The sequence below is a fragment of the Pelodiscus sinensis genome, chromosome 17, assembly GCF_049634645.1.
Source record: "Pelodiscus sinensis isolate JC-2024 chromosome 17, ASM4963464v1, whole genome shotgun sequence".
Taxonomy (NCBI): Eukaryota; Metazoa; Chordata; order Testudines; family Trionychidae; genus Pelodiscus; species Pelodiscus sinensis.
The window spans coordinates 17699698-17717579 of record NC_134727.1 but is presented as its reverse complement, the minus strand read 5'-3'; the positions used below and the strand labels follow the sequence as shown (position 1 = coordinate 17717579).

The 17882-nt window shown below is 46.2% G+C and overlaps 1 protein-coding gene across 2 annotated transcripts in view; it reads right to left on the bottom strand.

Moving 5' to 3' along the window:
- The window catches only part of SH3PXD2B (SH3 and PX domains 2B), a 130888-nt gene that overhangs the window by 90043 nt on the left and 22963 nt on the right, over positions 1–17882 (bottom strand). For both annotated transcript variants that reach the window (XM_075900256.1, XM_006138129.3), the window contains exon 2: positions 13829–13909. In XM_075900256.1, the coding sequence (XP_075756371.1) occupies positions 13829–13909 (81 nt within the window). The remainder of the gene's footprint in view (positions 1–13828; positions 13910–17882) is intronic.

Sequence of the window (17882 nt, the reverse complement as noted above, 5' to 3'; positions counted from 1 at the left end):
TGACAGCCTCGTGTCATCTAACTGACAATATTTTTTCTTCATTTTTTCCTTCTCTTTCCCTGCCCATCCCCTCTCTTTCTCTGCTATTTATTTGTACCCTGGATCCCTTGACTCCATTCATCTGAAGAAGTGGGTTGTGCCCATGATACCATCTACGTATTTTGTTAGTCTCCAAGGTGCTGCAGGACTATTCCGTTGTTTTTTCAGTTTTTTTAGCTACAGAAGTACAGCAGAATGGGTTCTATTTACAAACCAAATTAGCTCTTCAGTAGCACAGAAGTTGCAAATCTGGCCTCAGCTGGCAGGAGAACAAGAAGTGGCCATTGGACCAGAGAGAGAGGGAGAGTGAGAGAGGAAAAACTGTTGCCAGCTCTTTGGCACCGCCTCACATTTTCCTTTCTCCTTTATGTTTAATTAGCCAGCCTGCTGGAATGCATGAATCACTAAGAGGCAGATCCAACACTCTTCTCAGCAAGCTCTCCCCTTAACCAGGGGACAGTGCAGCCTCACAGGCTCAATGCAGCTGGCCTCGAGCCTGAGAAAAGCAGGCCTTCCAGATTGCACCTCAAGGCAGGGTCATTTCCACAGAGCTTAGTAATTACATTTTAAAAAGTTATGCTGGATATTATAGATAGGAACAAGCAGCCAGGTGTATCGCAGGTTCAATACAAGTGGAAGCTAATGAGGAGCATGGTCTCCTGTGCAGGGCAAAGCAGAGAGTTGGAAGTCTGGGGTTCTGTTTTCCACTCTTTATCAGAGCCACTGGGTGACCCTCAGGAAGTCATTTCAATTCTCCAACCTCACTGTCCACATCATCAGAAAGGAGGAGGATGAATAATACTAGCCTACTGCACTAGAGCAGTGGTTTTCAAACCTGTTTTCTCTTGAGCCAGTTGAAGAAAATTGTTGATGCCCACAACCCAACACAATTTGACTAGCATGTGGGCACCAGGAAGGGGCTGGAGGTGAGTGTGTATGTCAGGCCTGGGGCAGGAGGAGCTTATCGTGAGCGGCTCCTCATCAGGGGTGCAGCGGGGATGCTAAAACAGACTTCCTGCCTCTCCAGGTACCACAGACCATGCTGCAGCCCAGAAGCAGCCTGTCCCAAGTTCCCAGCCAATGAGAGTGCAGAGCTAGTGTTCAGGGCAGGGGCAGTGCACAGAGCCCTGTGCATACTCCCCCCCCCCCCCCCCCCCCCCCCCCCCCCCCCCATCTAGGAGCGGGACCTGATGCCAACTGCTTCTGGGATGCAGCAGAGTCTACAGTGCCATCCCCCTCCTCCACTGGTCACCTGATCACCCTGCAGTAATGAGACCCAGTGCCTGACATTCCATGACCCAGCACTAAGGTGCAACCTGTAGTTGAAAAACCACTGCCCTAGAGGGCAATGAGGCTTCAGTCGTGTTTTACATGCCCGGAGCCCTCCAAATAATAGGTCTCCTAGAGCTTTTAATAACAGCTGGCATTGGAAGTGGCAGATTATAGCATCATGTTAGTCCTCAACTGGCCTGACAGCAAGGGAATGGCAGGGAAAAGGAGAGATGAGTCAGAATTCAGGAGTACCAAGAAGAGGATGTGCATTTCCCTCTCAATTTTAGCACCTCACCCTGGCATGCTCTACAAGGACAGGAGCAGGGCCAAAGTTGCCAGGCCCATAAAGGAAAGTGCTGCAGAGCAGGAAACCCACCTGAATCCATGAATAGAAAACCCTGATCCGACTGTGTACGTGCAATATAAGGATTTAACTGTGAAGCACATGGGACCAGCTTGTACCCCAGTGCTCACTGCATCACAGTGGAAGTTTATCCACCTATCCTTCAGACTTAGCAGAGCCAACAGCATCCAATCCCCGGCTCTGGGGGGGAGGAGGGGGGGAGAAGGGGAGGAGCACGGGGGTGTGTTTTGGAGGGGGCTCCTGACTACTAGCGGTCAGTTCACGTCAGTGAGTGCCCGAAATGCCCAGACACCTTACTCAGCTATGAAGTGTTAGAAAGATCTTTGTGTTTCACTGCAGCAGCTCAAAGGCATTTGAGGTCAGCAAGGGAGATGAGTCTGGGGCATGTATGAACCTTACACACGTATAAACAGGGACTCAGTCCTCCCCCCTCTCAACACCCACTCTTATTTTTTTAAGCTCTAAATTAAGTGACCTATTCATTTTTTTAGGTTTATCTCACTAAATTTAATAAATGCTCTCCTAATTTTACAGACCCCCCCCCCTTATAAAAACCTCTCACTTCTCGGCCAAGGAGGAGAAGCTTTTGCTTAATGGGAATTTTACATACATCAGAGTGGAAATAAATGTCTAGCAGAAAATTGCTCCTTCCACTGGGGAATCTAATCCTGCTTCCACTCACGGCATGACTCCCATTGATTTGATGTAGCAGCAAGCTTTTTTCAGGGGGAAAATGTGTCTTTTCATTTATTAGCTAAATGTTGCAGAAATCCTTCTCTCCAGACCTCATTTAACATAATCTCAGTCAATCATTTTTGGTTCTATAAATTGTTTTACTAGGATTTTAAAAGAGCCAGCTTTAACATGAATTTCTCATATTTGAGTCTTCAGGTTAAGAGACTGTCTCTGCCTGTGAATGCTCTCCTTTATCTTTTTCCACACATCATTTTCTGGTCCATTGTTATTTCAATGATCAAGAAGACTATGGGATCTCATGGTCTTCACATTTTGCTAACATTGTTCAGTGCTCTTAGAAATTGTTAGGTGCCTTTGGTGTGACAGCCAGCAAATGCAGAGTTTATAATCCGGTTGAGGCAATTTTCCTCTCCCACCATTTTACTGCTTCCCAAAACTGATGCTACCAAATTGTGAGATTTTCCCCCCTCCAATCAACATGCTACAGTAACTATGTTCATCTGTATTTTTCCATAAGTCCTTGTGACTTACATTTTGTTATGAATTCCTTGACTTTAAGCCAGTAGTTCTGAATGACTGGACATTCCTGATACATAGGAGAACAGAAATATTAAATACAATTCTCATCAATTTGTTTTGTCTTGTGGTCAAACTGTAGATGGTTCCTCAGGATAAAGACCTTTTAAGAAATTTTCAGTGCTCCCACAATCATATTATCTGGCTATCAGACCTTCTCTATTCCTGTCTATATGGTGCCATGCAAATAGCAGGAAGGATGGTTTAGTGATTCACATACTAGCTATAAAACTTGGGAAATAGAGCAAATCATTGAGCCAAACACAAAACTTCCTGTGTTACCTTAAGCAAATCACTTAGTCTCTGTGCCTCGGTTTCCCATCTGTTGAACAGGGATAACAGCACTCCCCTATTCACAAGGGTGCTGTGCATTAAAAAGATTAAAGTGCTTCAAAATTGTGGAAACGGTGGCCTTAGAAGTGGCTGAGATATGGTATTATGTAAACATTATGCTAATGATTCAAATGGGGCCTAATTATTTTATTAAAACTAAGCACCAAGTCTTTTGCTGCTGATGGAATACAGACCAGATAGCAAGCCTGCTGCATCAGTCCATGTTTCTTGATCAAGCTGGAGTCCTTTGGACAAAGAGCTTGTGCCACAGCATAAACTTGCAGGTTCATCTGGCACCAGCCTGATTTGGAGACTTATCAGCCAGTCCCATAGAAATCTCTGCCAGCAACTAATGAACCAGCTCCTGTCAGTCGAGTGCACTAGGGCATTAGATCCTCAAGATCGGAGCCCCCTAAGCATGAAGCAGGTGAGGGAGGAGTCACTTGTTCGCCTTTTCAGATTCACCTCTTAATGGTGCAGCTGAACATCTAGAGCAGTGGTCACCAACCAGAAGATCAGGATCTACTAGTAGATCTTGGAGCCTCTGACAGGTGATCCTGACTGGTTTGGCTGGGAAGCTATCAAGCGCTAGCACTTCAGTTGCCCCTCCACCCAGTCATGCTGCTCCTGCCCTCTGCCTTGGACCTGCCCCTCGGGAGCCTACTGTTTGTTGTGCAGGATGTGGGAGGGAAAAGGGGGGGGCAGTGATGTCAAGGTGTCCCTCCTCTCCCCACTTCTATACCCCTTCTCCACACAGGGAGAAGGGGATGGAGGGAACTTGGCAATGCAAATCTCTGTCACTCACACACTTTGTGTGTATGTGTCTGTCATTCTTGCAAACACACAATGTCCTTCCCTCTCATCCCTGACCCAATACATATATGGGGGGTTGTTGTTACATATTTTACTGCCTGCAAAGTACGTTTTTTTAGGTTTTGACTGGTCTGTGCATTTCATAATTTTCATTTCTCTCTTATGCTTTGAGCAGTGAGTTCTAAAATGCCTAACCAGTTGTGGCAGGAGTAATTATCCCTGTGGTAACTGCTGCCCCTGGAAGTGGCTGGCATGTCTCTGCAGTCCCGGAGAAAGGCAGAGCAGAGGGTCTCCACATGCTGTCCTTGCCTGCAAACACCACTCCTGCAATGCCCATTGATCAAACATGGGGAACAGTGGGCAGTAGAAGCTAAGGGCTCAGTGCCTGTAAATGAGGGGCAGTACATGGTGCCATGGAGCCATGGCTGTACATGCCATCTGCTTTCAGGAGTGGTGCAGGGTCAGGGCAGGAGTAAGCCTGCCTTAACCCCACTGCTCCACCACCCGGAAGCAGTCTGAGTTAAACAGTGCCCTGCCAGAGCCTGCTTCCTGAATCCCTGTCCCAGCCCCGAACCACCCCCTGCAACCAACCTCCTGCCCCAGACACGAGTCCCCCTGCACCAAAACTCCTTGCTAGCGCTTGTTCCCTGATACCCCTCCTGGATCTCAGTCCCCACCTCTAGGCTAAGCCCGGATCCTCTCCCACACTCCAAACCTCTTGGCCCAAGACCAAAGCCTGCACCCCAACCCTCTACCCAGCTTGGTGAGGATGGAATAAGCAGGGTGAGGCCTCAAAGAAGGGATGGGAAGGAAGTGGGGTGAGGGTATTTGGGTTTGAGGTAGATCTTCCATTGCACTTAAATTGAAAAAGTGATCTAATGGTTAAAAAGATTGGAGACCACTGGTCTAGAGCTTGTTTACTAACTAGCTGTGGGCTGGAAGGACATTAGTTCATTCCCTAAGCTGCTGCCATAAGATACACAAAAACATGCACCAAACCCCAGCAAAACAGCTTAGCTCAGTCTCAGGGAAGAGTCAAAACTGTTATTTTAAGCTACCCTGTCTTCCAGCTCCCCAACACAGGCTCCTCTCAGGTTCACCACCACTGACTGATGTGTAACTTGTACCATGTTACCCACCGGATTAGTGAGATTTGTTTACCTTCCATCTCCTGCTGCTCTGCCACATTTTCACAGAAGTTGAAAGGCAACTCAGACTGTTGAATGAATAGAATGTGGTCCCAGAAACCCGCCTTCCAAAGTAGCAGCTACCAGTAATACATATTAAAGAAAGAGGTAGCATAGCATGGGCCAGACTGAGGCAAGACAGAGCCCACAAAGGACACCAGAGCCACTCACTCAGATATTAGACAGACACCTGGGAGCTGTTATACTTGTGTGCACAGAAGGTGTTGTAGCTGGTGGTCAGTTGAGAGAGGGAGAAAATGAGGGTTGCGCAAATGGCTGCTTGTGATCATTCAGCTGCATGGATCAAATTTTACTTCCTCGAAAGCCATTTCCTTATATTCTCCCCCTGCACACACTGCTCACCAGGGTTTCTTTGTTTCCAGAAGGAATCTCTCTGATGTTTCCCTGAGGTAGGCATTACTCTTACACAGCGCAGAGCAGCACTTGGCAGCAGGTAGAGAACGCAGCAGCAGAATGGCAGAGAGCCATTTATAACTCAGCTGACCTGCCTTGGCGCTAACATATTGATAGAATGTGTTCTCCCTCTCTCTCAGCTGCCAATGCTGGAAAGCTATAAATGGAGTTATTTGGAAAGAAAAAATAGGTAGCCAGCATTTAACTGGACAAATACATGGGAGTGGAGAGAAAAAATAATATTGTTTTTCTCCCTCCACAAAATGTAACGAGCATCTTTTTTCTGAAGTTCAGAAAAAGATGGGAATGGTTTCTTTCAGAGACAGATATGAACCTTATTTAGGGATTGTGTTCTATCTTGATTTGGGAAGTTCATCCTTTTATGCAGCTGGATACAAGGCTTGATTCTGAGAGTTTGCAACTCTCAGTAAAGGAAGGGGCCTACAGATACAGAAGGAGCCAGAGGAAGGGGGACTGACTCACTTCTCTCCTGGTAACAGGATGTTACTGTATGATGTAGTTGGGATTCTCTTGCATCAAATCATTTCATTGCTTGGCTTTTGTGATTTGCCACCTCACAGAATGCACGCTGGTGATTTGTTCGTGTGGTTGGGTTGAGCCATGCTCTGAGCAACTGGCAATACTCTGACTGAACAGTCCACAATTTAGTTGAATTCAATAAATCTTGGGCAGGAGGAGGAGGAGGAATGAACTTGCAAAACAGAACATTTTTTTCTTCCTTCCAAAGTCCCTCCTCCCTCCCCCGAGAGACCTACTCATGGGAAGCATCTAAGAATGCTCAGCCAAAGCTCAGCATGAACTGCCACCACCATGCCCTGCTTGTTCCAATAGCTGTGATGGCTCAAGTGGTTAGAGCAGGAAATCAAGCATGAGAAGAACTGGCTTCTTTTTCTGATTGATGGAGAGTTGTTTGACTTTAAGGAACATGGGGGTGTGAAGGGATGTGCCAGTGTCTAGAGCTGGACAATGGGGATAAAATTTATTGGACCTTTGTAAAGTACAATGACATTCCCAGACAAGTGGCGCCAAGAATATTATTGGTTAGAGAGGAAGCAGCAGCATAGTCACAGGGGACTAGGGAAAGGAAGGGGCACTGCTCACTGTATCATTCCTTCCAGCAAGTGCCTTGAGCTTCTGGCCCCAGAACATGGAGTCTCATTTAACTGTTTCAAGATTCCAACACATGTAGTGGGATGACAAGGAACACTCTCCTCCCATGCCAATGAACATCCCTGGCCCACTTTTAATACAGCATGTTACTGAAATGCTGCAGATGAATTATCAAAGATAATAATATTTTTCAGCTGCATGTAAACACAAGAGGAAGAGAGTCCCCTGAGGAGGGAGGGGAGGCGATTCAGCCTTTCCATATAGAGGACACACGCCATTAGCCAACTGCCATTAGCCAACTTTTTCATAAGCGTAGGCATCACTTCAACCACCTCTTTTAAAAAAAAATGAATCAGTTGGCTTGCAGGCTGTGCTGCTTGTTCCAAGCTGAAATAGCTCCAGGTGGGTCAGTGTTGCAAGTTTCCAGTGAGGAGCTTAAAAAGGATTGAAAAATACCGACACATGGTGAACCAGGAAAAGACACTTGTATGGGAAATGAGTATTAAGAGCCAAAAAAAAAAAAAAAAATGTTTCCCCCTAAATTCTTCAATTTTAATTGGCCCTTGCCCTGCACATTTTAATTGTATGGCAATCAAAGATCTGGACTTCAATGCTCTTCCTTCCCTTTCCCTGAGAACTAGATTGTAATACATATGATCAGACCCAAGGTAAGGATGTGAATGATTAACCAGTAAACCTCATCCTTGCTAGCTTATTCTTATTGGTTACAAGTTAACCGGTGGGCTGGAGCAGCCAGGCCCCTCCTCTCTCCCCCCCCCTTCTCGCAGTGAGCAGGGGGGAGGCTGCTCCAGCCCTGTGGAAGCTGCCACATATTGGGGGGGGAGGTGCTTCAGTTCAGCCAGAGCAATCCCTGCCCACGGTGGGTGGGGGAGTTGCTCTAGCCCAGTTGGGCTGCAGCAGGTCCCCCCCCCCCCCACCTGTGCTGTTTAATCAGTTAACTGATTAACTAGGATTTTGCATCCCTAGCCAAAGGCCTATCTAATGTAGTACCCTGTCTCTGCCAGTGACAAGTATGAGTTGCTTCCTCTTAAGTATCTAGAGCCCTGCAGCAGGAAGTTATGGGATCATCTGCTCCAGGAAATGTATTTCCTATCCCCAGTGATTACAGGTTAGCTTGTCATGGCATTTAACTATGTGCCAGAAACATTCTATTGTTTCAATGCTAGGAAGCCAAGATACTGAACCACTGTCTCACCTACTCATCTTGGAAAGAGGCTCTGTACAGAGTAAGGAACAATGAACACCCAGTGATCGCCTAGATATGTGCCTAATTCATGAATCCATAGTTAGTGGGGATACTTGCTTGGCTTTCTTAGAAACAAGGTGCAAACCAATCCTTACGGGGCAGCAGTTCCAATAGGATTAAAAAGAACCTTTTAATTTTTCTTTGGTTCCTTCCTAATTCAACATCTAATGGAACTGTAATGATAATGGGAGGAGGGGGGAAAAAAAAAAAGAGGGAAAAATGGGCTGAAATTTCTCCAAAATGCAATGCTAGAGGAACATTTCATGGGCACAGAGAGAAATCCTTCTGCCTTGGTTCACAAAAGACAGCCATTTAGGTATCTGATTCCAGTTGTCATGCCTTTTCAAGTTTCCACCCTGTCTGCCAATCTCGATTAGCGTTCCAAATGCCCCAGGCACCATTCCAAGCATCTGTCTTATTGCCTGTATTTCTTGGGAACTGAGTCTCTCTGCCCCGAAAAGCTCACATCTGGTGTATCAAGTGCTACAGTAGGAACCTCCATTCTGCTGTAACAAAACCATCCATCCAATCAAAACAGGCAGGTTTGAGATGGTGAGGAATTCTAGTTAAGTTTCAATTTGAAAGTTACAGATTATAAAGATGGATCAGTGATCCACAGGTCTAATGAAGAAGCAGATAAGAAAAGAAGAGGAAAAAACCCTGCAATAAAAAAAAAAAAAGCCTTACACGGAGTGTTTGACCCATATAACTATAAGGACTTGTTCTGGGAGCTAGCAGACAGCATATGCACTGGTACACAGGGGATGGAGGTACCATTTCCCCTGAAAACATCCAGCTACCCTGTGACAGGAACATTCTAATCTCAGAGCGGATTACTCCTGGGCATCTTGGGGACTGATTCAGGATAGCCTAACACGTCAGTGCTCTCTTGAAAGGAGGCTTTGGAAAATGCCTCTCTCTCAAGCTACATGAGGGATTCACATAAGATCACCAGAAGTTCAAGAGATTTCTGCCTTCTCAGCTTCTTTTAGGAAGTTTTCATATAGCGCTATAGTGTTTTGCGGGAGGGGATTCTGGAAGAGAGAGACCCAAAGGCAACTATCGCCTTTGGCAGTAACCCAAGGGTATACCACAATCATCATCCTCCAGAACACCATCTGCCTTGCTACCGTGCATGTTACTGACACGAAGGAGAAGAAAATAGGATATGTTGTACTTGTGGGTGGGAAAATAAAGTTGAGTGTTTCTTAATAATTCACACCACTGAAGTGGCCACAAGGGAAGTTTATTTCCAGGAATGAGGAAGCAGGCAGGGCTGGCCTTACCATGAGGCAAACTGAGGCAGCCGCCTCAGGTGCCAGACTCTGTGTGGGGGGGAGCAGGGGTGCCACTAGGACCCAGAGTGTGGAAAATTGTGTCTGCTGCTAGTGCAGCAAGGGGGCATGGGGGCATCATTTGAGCTCCCTGCTTCAGGTGCCAAAATGTTGTGGGCCAGCCCTGGAAGCAGGCCTCTAAAGTGGTGTTGAGATTCCTGGACTGAAGCAGGACCAAGTAAACCTAGACCATCCCTGACAAATGTGTCCCCAAACTGCTCTCGAAACTTCCAGCGAGGGGGGTTCCACAACCTCGGTTGGAAGCCTACTCCAGTACTTAACTATGCTTAGAGTTAAAAAGTTTTCCTAATATCTAGTAGCAGATGAAGCCCATTACTTCCTGTACTTCCATTACTACCTTTTAACTAACATAGAATAATTGATCACAATCCCCTTTATAACATGTTTAACATAACTTTTTAAGACCGAGGAACACCAAACAAGTTTTTTTTTAAAATAAGGAACACCAAGGATTTTTTTTGTTGAGAAAAAAAACGGGGGGGGGGGGGGGGGGGGCGCGCGAGCGCCCGGGGAAAAGTTAGAGCCAAAAAAAAAAAAAAAAAAAAAAAGCTGGGGGGTGGGGGAGGAGAGGAGTTATTGAGCAAAAAAGGGCACCTGCCCCTTTAAGGATGGCCATTTTGAACTTTGTTGTTCTCCACATTACACCTCCGACTGCCTCGTGGCACACCAGTGTGCCGCGGAACACACTTTAAGAAACACTGGTGTAATCGAATAGTTGTGTAACCGCATGAAATGTTGGAGGTTACATGAGTATTCTATAGTCCCGGGGGTGGGGCTGGCAGTCAGTACACTCCCGGAGCCCCTGTCCACCCTGCACTGTTGCCTCTCTATCACAGACAACAGCACATGGCGGCAGGCAGAACCAGTCCACTAGGGGAGCCAGTTTAAAAAACAGCCCCCTTCGCAAAGTGGCTGACTGCCACCCTGCGCTGCTGTCTGATATAGAGGCATCAGCATAGGGTGGCAGCAGCCCCTGTCCGTGGGGATTCCGCATTCCCTGTGGCTGGAGGCTACTGCCATGGAGCAGCCTGTCTGTGGGGAGCTTGGACCCTCCACGGACAGGGGCTGCTGCCACAAAGCAGCCTCTGTCTGCAGCAGGTCCAGGCTTGCTGCAGACAGAGGTTGCTCCATGGGATGTGGAGTAGGGATGTAGGCAACTAATCGACTATCCGATAAGCAAAAGCTTCCCTCCCCCCTTGCTGCCTCTATCAGAAAGAGGCAGCAAGGGGAGAGAGGAGGAGGTTCTGTGGGAGCCACCTTAAAAGCCAGTTCCCTCCCTGCTCCAGCTCTGTGGGAGCGGAGAGGGATGCAGCGGTGGTGTTCCACCCTTGAAATGCACAAGACCACTGGCCCCAGGCTCCATGCAGTGTTTCAATCTTTGAAATGTACAAGGGCCCCAGCAGGAGCTCTTATACATTTCAAAGGTGGAAAGCTGCACTGCACTTCCGCCTTTGAAACGTAGCAAACGCCGGGCAGCTCTTCCTACATTTCAAAGAGGAAGTGCTCTTATCGACTAATCCAATAGGCAATGGAAATCTATCAGCTATTCGATTAGTTGATTAATCTCATTTTAAACATTCCTAATGCAGAGCAGCCTCTGTCCATGGGGAGCTCCGGCCTGCTGCAGAAAGAGGCTGTTTTGCAGCAGCCTCCCCACCCCACGCTGCTGCCTCTACCTGATAGAGGCAGCAGCATGGAGGCAGGCAGCATCATGGGCTGGTGCTGGCATGAGGGACAGCTTTTAAGCCAGCTCCCCCCAGCATCGACTCCTGACTGCTCCCTCTCCAGGAGGCAGCAAGGGGGGGGGGGGGGGGGCAGGCAGGTCTGCACAGCCAGCATGCAAGGAGAGCCTGCTTGAAAGCCAGATACCCATGGGTACTGGGTCCAGCCAACCCCCTGGCCCACAAGGCAGCAGCGTGGAGGGGAGGAGCAGGTGGATGCGCTGCTCATGGGGAGCCTGCTTAAAGCCAGCTCTTTACTGGCACCAGCTCCCACTCCCCGCCACTTGCTGCCTCTGATACAGAGGCAGTGGGGGAAGAGGGAATGCATGTATTCAACAAGATTAACCAATAAGCCTGGGCTTATCGGTTAATCGTGTAGTCATCTTTACGATGATATCCCTAGTCTACACTCAAGTCACTTTTCTTCTCAAGACTAAATATGCCTAGGTTTTTATTTAAATCTTTCCTCATAGGTCAGATGTTCTCAAGCTCTTTGTAACTATACTGTTCTGCCCCAGGAGAGAGGGGAAAGGTCACACATCTCTAGCTATAATCCCAATGCAGGTGAATGGCAGAGACAGACCAACAGATGAGAATGACGAAGACACTGTGCATCTAAGACCACCCCATGCACACACCCGGGTGAAGGAGATGGCCACATCTGCTTGTATTTGGCAGGGAGATGGGTCTTTGAGCTTCAGTGAAAGAGGGTGAAATGGAGGAAGTCACTGAGCTCCTGCCTCTGTTTCCTGCCTAACAGCATTTCCCTATTTGGATATTTCCTTGGTTACACCAACAACAGCTCAGTTTAACCCCTGCCTACATCAGTGGCTGCGTATTTGCAGGGTTTGTCTGTTTAATTCTGATGGAAATGCCATGAAAGGGGTTACTGGAGTGCAGGGAGCTGGTACAAGACCTCCAAGATTCCTCTGCCACAGTTCATTGGTGGGATGACTGGATCCTGCTCCGTAGCACTCATCTGAGCCATGAAAATGACTGTTACTTCCATTTCCCCCACTGGCCTCCTGGTCATCTCCATTGCCCTCAATGCCTGGAGATCCCAATTTGTCCTCCCTTTCAGATTCATGCAGCCAGTTGCTGTCCATCCACAGGACAATGGCTCTGAATGAGGGACCTTAGTCAGACCCAAGAACAGAAAGCCTTTAGAGCCAACAAGCAGCAGCTAAACCGTGCTGCCCATACATGAGCAAATGACCTTGGCACCTCCTTATGAAAAGCAGAGGAGTTTCCAAGCAGAACTGAAGCGCATTTCCATCCAGGCTAGGCCCCAGCAAGTGGGCCCAGATGTACAGTAACAAGTTTATGAAAGCAATTAGCTTTTAACGTTGACAATCCTTAGGGATTTAGGTGGAAGTCCTTAATTCTATTGCACTGATCTGAGGGTATGTCTACACTACCACCCTAGTTCGAACTAGGGTGGTTAATGTAGGCAACCAAAGTTGCAAATGAAGCCCGGGAAATTCAAATCCCGCGCTTCACTTGCATCTTGCTGGGAGCCACCATTTTTAAATGCTGGCTAGTTCGGACTCCGTGCCCGCAGCTACACGCGGCACGGACTAGGTAGTTCAGATTAGGCTTCCTATTCCAAACTACCGGTACACCTCGTTCCACGAGGAGTAACAGTAGTTCAGAATAGGAAGCCTAATCCGAACTACCTTGTCCGTGCCACGTGTAGCCGCGGGCACGGAGTCCAAACTAGCGGACATTTAAAAATGGCGGGCCCGGCAAGATGCAAATGAAGCCCGGGAAATTCAAATCCCGGGCTTCATTTGCAACTTTGGTTGCCTACATTAACCACCCTAGTTCGAACTAGGGTGGTAGTGTAGACATACCCTGAGAGACATTTGGTTCCATGGGACCAACACCATGTAGCTACCCTAGACTGCACACAAGCTAGGCAACAAGGACTGGGACTGCCTAGTTCTGCTCCCAAGCACAAGCCAAGGAGGGGCTCAGACAGTAAGTCATCTGGTTATAGCTGCCTAGATCATTTTAATGTATAGGTCTTCCTATCTCATCAGTACAGAGCGGGCTCCAGCAGCTCAGTTTGTGTTGTGGCTCAAAGCTCAGCCTTTTGGTTCATCTCCACTTGAGGAAAAAAAAATTTCTTGCTTGCCCAGAATTAAAGGCTTTGGTAGGTCTCTCTCCCCAAATAGCTGAAAGATGTTAAAGAGGGCAAACTGCAGTTTAGACTGAACGAATGATGTGCCCAGACTGAACAACGTAAGATGGACTTCTGAAGTTAAGAACTATCATCTCTATACATCAGACATCTAATGAGAGATACAAGACAATACTAGTATAGGCACCCTGGAGCTTTTGCATATTTTAAAATTAGGAGTATCTCTCTAACCCTCTGGCCATTGTTTTTTTAAGCCACTTTCCCGAACTGATGAAACTGCATATAACCAACCCTGCACCATTCAGCTACAAGACCTTCTAGCCAATGGCTTTGTTTTCAAGTTTGTTACTTTTTTTTAAATGTAATATTTACTTAAGACACATATCAGCCTCCTAAATTAAAACAACAAATCTTTGCAGAATGCAAAAAAGGAATGCAATCCTTAATGCAGAGGAAGCTATATGCTCTCGTATGGGACCTCAAAAACAAAAAACAGAAGGAATGGCAAGATTCTTACCTGTAGGTCAAAGAACTTGCTGTACCGTCGATAAATGACTTCTGTGGAACCATTGGACCAAGTGACTTTGATAATATACACCTGTGGGGAGTACAGAGCAGGAGATTAGAGAACAGTGTGACATCAGTAGAACAATCTACACCATTCCTACAATATTGGAAGTTAAGACATCTTCCAGAGTCCCTCACAACACAGTAAAGTGTCTCTATTAACATAAGACTTAAGCACACCCTTTAATCCCATGGAAGACAAAAGTTAAGCATGCGCTTCAAGTCCTTTCCTGCAATGGAGCTTAATTAATATTTTACCCAAAAGATACCATGGAGAACAAAATGTTCAATTCATAATTGTGACCCAGAGGATCTACTAGCTGCACACATGGGCATTAGTCACTGAAAATCATATAAATGTCAAACACAAAACACGAGACAGATTAACCGTTAGTAGCTACACCATCACCCCAAGCATAATCAAAAAGCCTGCAGAGACCTGAACTGTCGACCCTTAGGATACATCTGTACCGGCTTCCCTAGGCTTTAGAGCTTGAGCTCCAGCTCCAGACATCTTCAAAGTGCTGTTTACAACAGGGATGTAAAAGGTTAACCAGTAAGTGTTACCCTGAACAGGTAATGCTCACCAGTTCCAGTTAACTGGTAACCACAGAGGGTCGGAGCAGCTCCCCCGTCTGCCATGGGCAGAGGACTGCTCCTACCCTGCAGTCCGCCCAGTCGTAGACCATGGGGAACCTGGGCCTGCCACAGACAGAGCTGCTCCGGCAGGGGCTCAGAGTTGGGAGCCCACAGCAGCCCTAGCCTGGAGGTTGGAGCAGCCACCTCCCCCAGAGCCTGCTTAGTCAGTTAAACGTTAGGTAAATCAAACATTTAACTGATTAACCAGGATTTTACATCCCTGGTTTACATGGCTATTTTCCTTACACTAGCACAAGTCTCCTGATCTGTGCTGGGGAGCTTGCTCCTGTGGGCTCCAAAATGCTATGTAAAATATTCATAGTGCACAAGATGACAGAACACAGAGTTGTGTGACCTGTTGAGTTCTCATGATCCCAGCAAGTTCAGAGATCGCTCTGCATTTTCTCGAATGACTCTGAATGCCTTAACGTTTGCCTCACTTTTAAAATGCTTTAGGTCAATTCTCTTTCTGTTCTATAAAGCGATCTGTAATTAATTCAAAGCAAAGATGCAAATCAAAGATGACCTTTAGACTTCTGAAGAAGTGCCAGCATAGCTCTTGGTATTACAGTGTTTGGGATGCTGTGGCCAAAAGCAAGTTCACCCTTCCCTTCCCACCCATTTCAACATATGTTCACATTATGCTGCCAGAAATTCAAGAACCCACCCAACAAAAGATGACGAAAACTTTGGAAGGCCAAAGTTAACAGGAGCGACAAAACTTTAGAAGATGCTTTGGCAAGAACATGGCTTAAGTATAACTCAATTAAAATATATTCCATTACATTTTTAAATGTTTCATCACAGAGACAGCCACCCATTTCACCAAAATGCAATTTGACTAGACCATGGAGAGCAAGGGGAAGAGAAACACTAACTATCTGGTCCATCAGATATGTATGGGTGTCAGATACCATGGTACCAATAAGGGAATAAAATTAAACCAGCATCTCAGACTGAATTGTCAATGTAAAACTAACCAAAGCCAAGAGATCAAAAAGGGCTCTGTGGGGAGCTGACTATTTTAGGATGATTTCTTAGAATCAAGATTAAAGAAAAAAAAAAAAGACAAAAAACCTTCTTCCTTTTCTCAGGATATGGGACTGCACTCCTCAGTATCTTCAATACAGCACGTTAAGAAAAAGCACAAATAATCATCCCAAAATTTAACCTATTTCTCCTTCCTACATTGTAATGAACTAGTTAGTGTGTCATGTGCACCACTGCCCTTTACTGGAAGGACTCAGAACTGCAAATAGTGCCTAAACTTGGGCTACACTAGCCGTGGCTCTCAACCTTTCCAGACAATTGCACATCTTTTGGAAGTCCAATTTGTAGCCCCAAAATTTCACCTAACTTTAAAAACTACTTCCTTACAAAAATCAAACAAAAATAATTTTAAAAGTGTCATGGCACACTATTACTGAAAAATTGCTCACTTTTTTGTTTTTTGCACGTAACTATAAACTCAATTAGAATATAAATAGTCCATTAACTTGTGTTTCAGTGTATAGTTAAGTATATAGATCAGTATAGGCAAGTCATTGTCAGTACAATATTTTAGTCTGCACTTACTTCCCTAATGTGTTTTATGTCGCTAGCCTGTTGTAAAAATAGGCAAATATCTATATGAGTTAATGTACTCCAGGATGACTTCTGCATACCCCTAGTTGAGAACCATTGGAGTGACCAAGTGTCACTTCTGCTGATACCATGAAGTGTCGAGTGGCTCTAGAATGCAGCATCTTTAAAGCCCTGATGGACACAGATTATAAACCTATGTTGACCAAAGTCTAGTCCTTCCTGCGGGTCTCTCCCCACATCCAAGGAAGTGTGCTTTTCCCCATGCAATTCCCTGTTCTAGCCTATCAGCCTGTACCTGGCAGTGCCAGACAAAGCTAACATAATCCAAACACAATATGTATCTCTCTGGCCAATAAAGCGTTAAGCCTCCTACACAGCGCTTCCAAGCTGCTTCTAGCTTCCCACCAGGGTCTGCAAGGCTGCCAGTGTGACATCATTTAGGTTGGAGGCTTTGCTGATATCCCAGCTCACATCCATTCCATAGCATTTCGCAGCATTATATCACTGCTGGCTGCCTGCCTGGAGACAGCCTGCCAGTGGGGCAGGAGGAAAAGCCAATTTTTCCTCCATTGTTTATTCCTATCCTGCCTTTATTTAGGAGTCCGTTTATTATACTGAGATTTAATCAGCTTTTGTAAAGCTATTTACTAGAGCCCAAATGAATTTAAGACTCAGAGGGATGCTGAGGGGTTTGAGTGGGTGAGGGTGTTGAAGGCTTTGCAATTAAGAGGATAGGAATGTTTTCCCCTACTCCCCACCTTATTCATTTCTTTTATATGCTAGTTATTCTTACTGGAACACCTGGATAATGGAAGTTTCATTTATGTATATACATATACACACATTTAACAGTAGGACAGTCCTACATGGCAACCCACTTCAACCAATAACATGCAGAGAAAGAAATATCTGTGGAAAATGCTGCTTCATAAGCTTCTCAGCAGGGAGGTGGCTTTACAGGTCTTCCCTTGTGACTACTACCCCCTCCATGCCAAGACAAGAAAACAAGACCAGACAGTAGACATCCATCCTTACCGTAGTGCAGCTATCAAAGACCAGATTTTTAAAAGATATCACCTCGTTGGATATACAAACGCATCTCAGCAGGTGGAGTTCAGCACCTCAATTGAAATGAATGTCAGTTCAGTGTCTACCTGCCTTAAGCACTTTTGAACAGTTCCATTAAGTGCCTAAATACCTTTGAAAAAAATCTTACCCTGAACCCCACTGTTTAGGGCTAAATGGTGGTTGTGTGGCATAGGGATGTAATAGTCTAGGCAATTAACTAATAAGCAAAAGCTTATCAGTTAATGCTATAGACGACACACATTTCCCCCCACCCCTTGCCAGTAAATTGTTTAGCAGGCTAGCCAGCAGCCCAGCTCAGTCCCAGCTTGCACTGGATCTGGAAACTACACCCGCTGTGGCTCTGAATTTAAAGTGTATTAGGAGCCAGGCAGACAGGCAGCCCAGCTCAGTTCCAGCTTGTGCGGGTCCAGGAGCTCAGATCCCTCCCCCACCCCTGGACAGGGGCTGCCTGGGGACTATAGAATAGTCGACTAACCGATAAGAATTCATGAGGTTAATCGACTATTAAATTAACCATTATTTCATATCCCTAGTGTGGCACCTCTCTCCTCGCAGTGCTCATCATCCAGCTGGAAGAGATTTTTTTTGTAACGGGAGGTGTCTAGTGCTGCAGAGGGGAAGCAAGTTCTAGGTCCACAGAATTCACCAGCCCAGCTTCCACAAGGAGAAGCCTGAGTGGATTCAATCTCAGG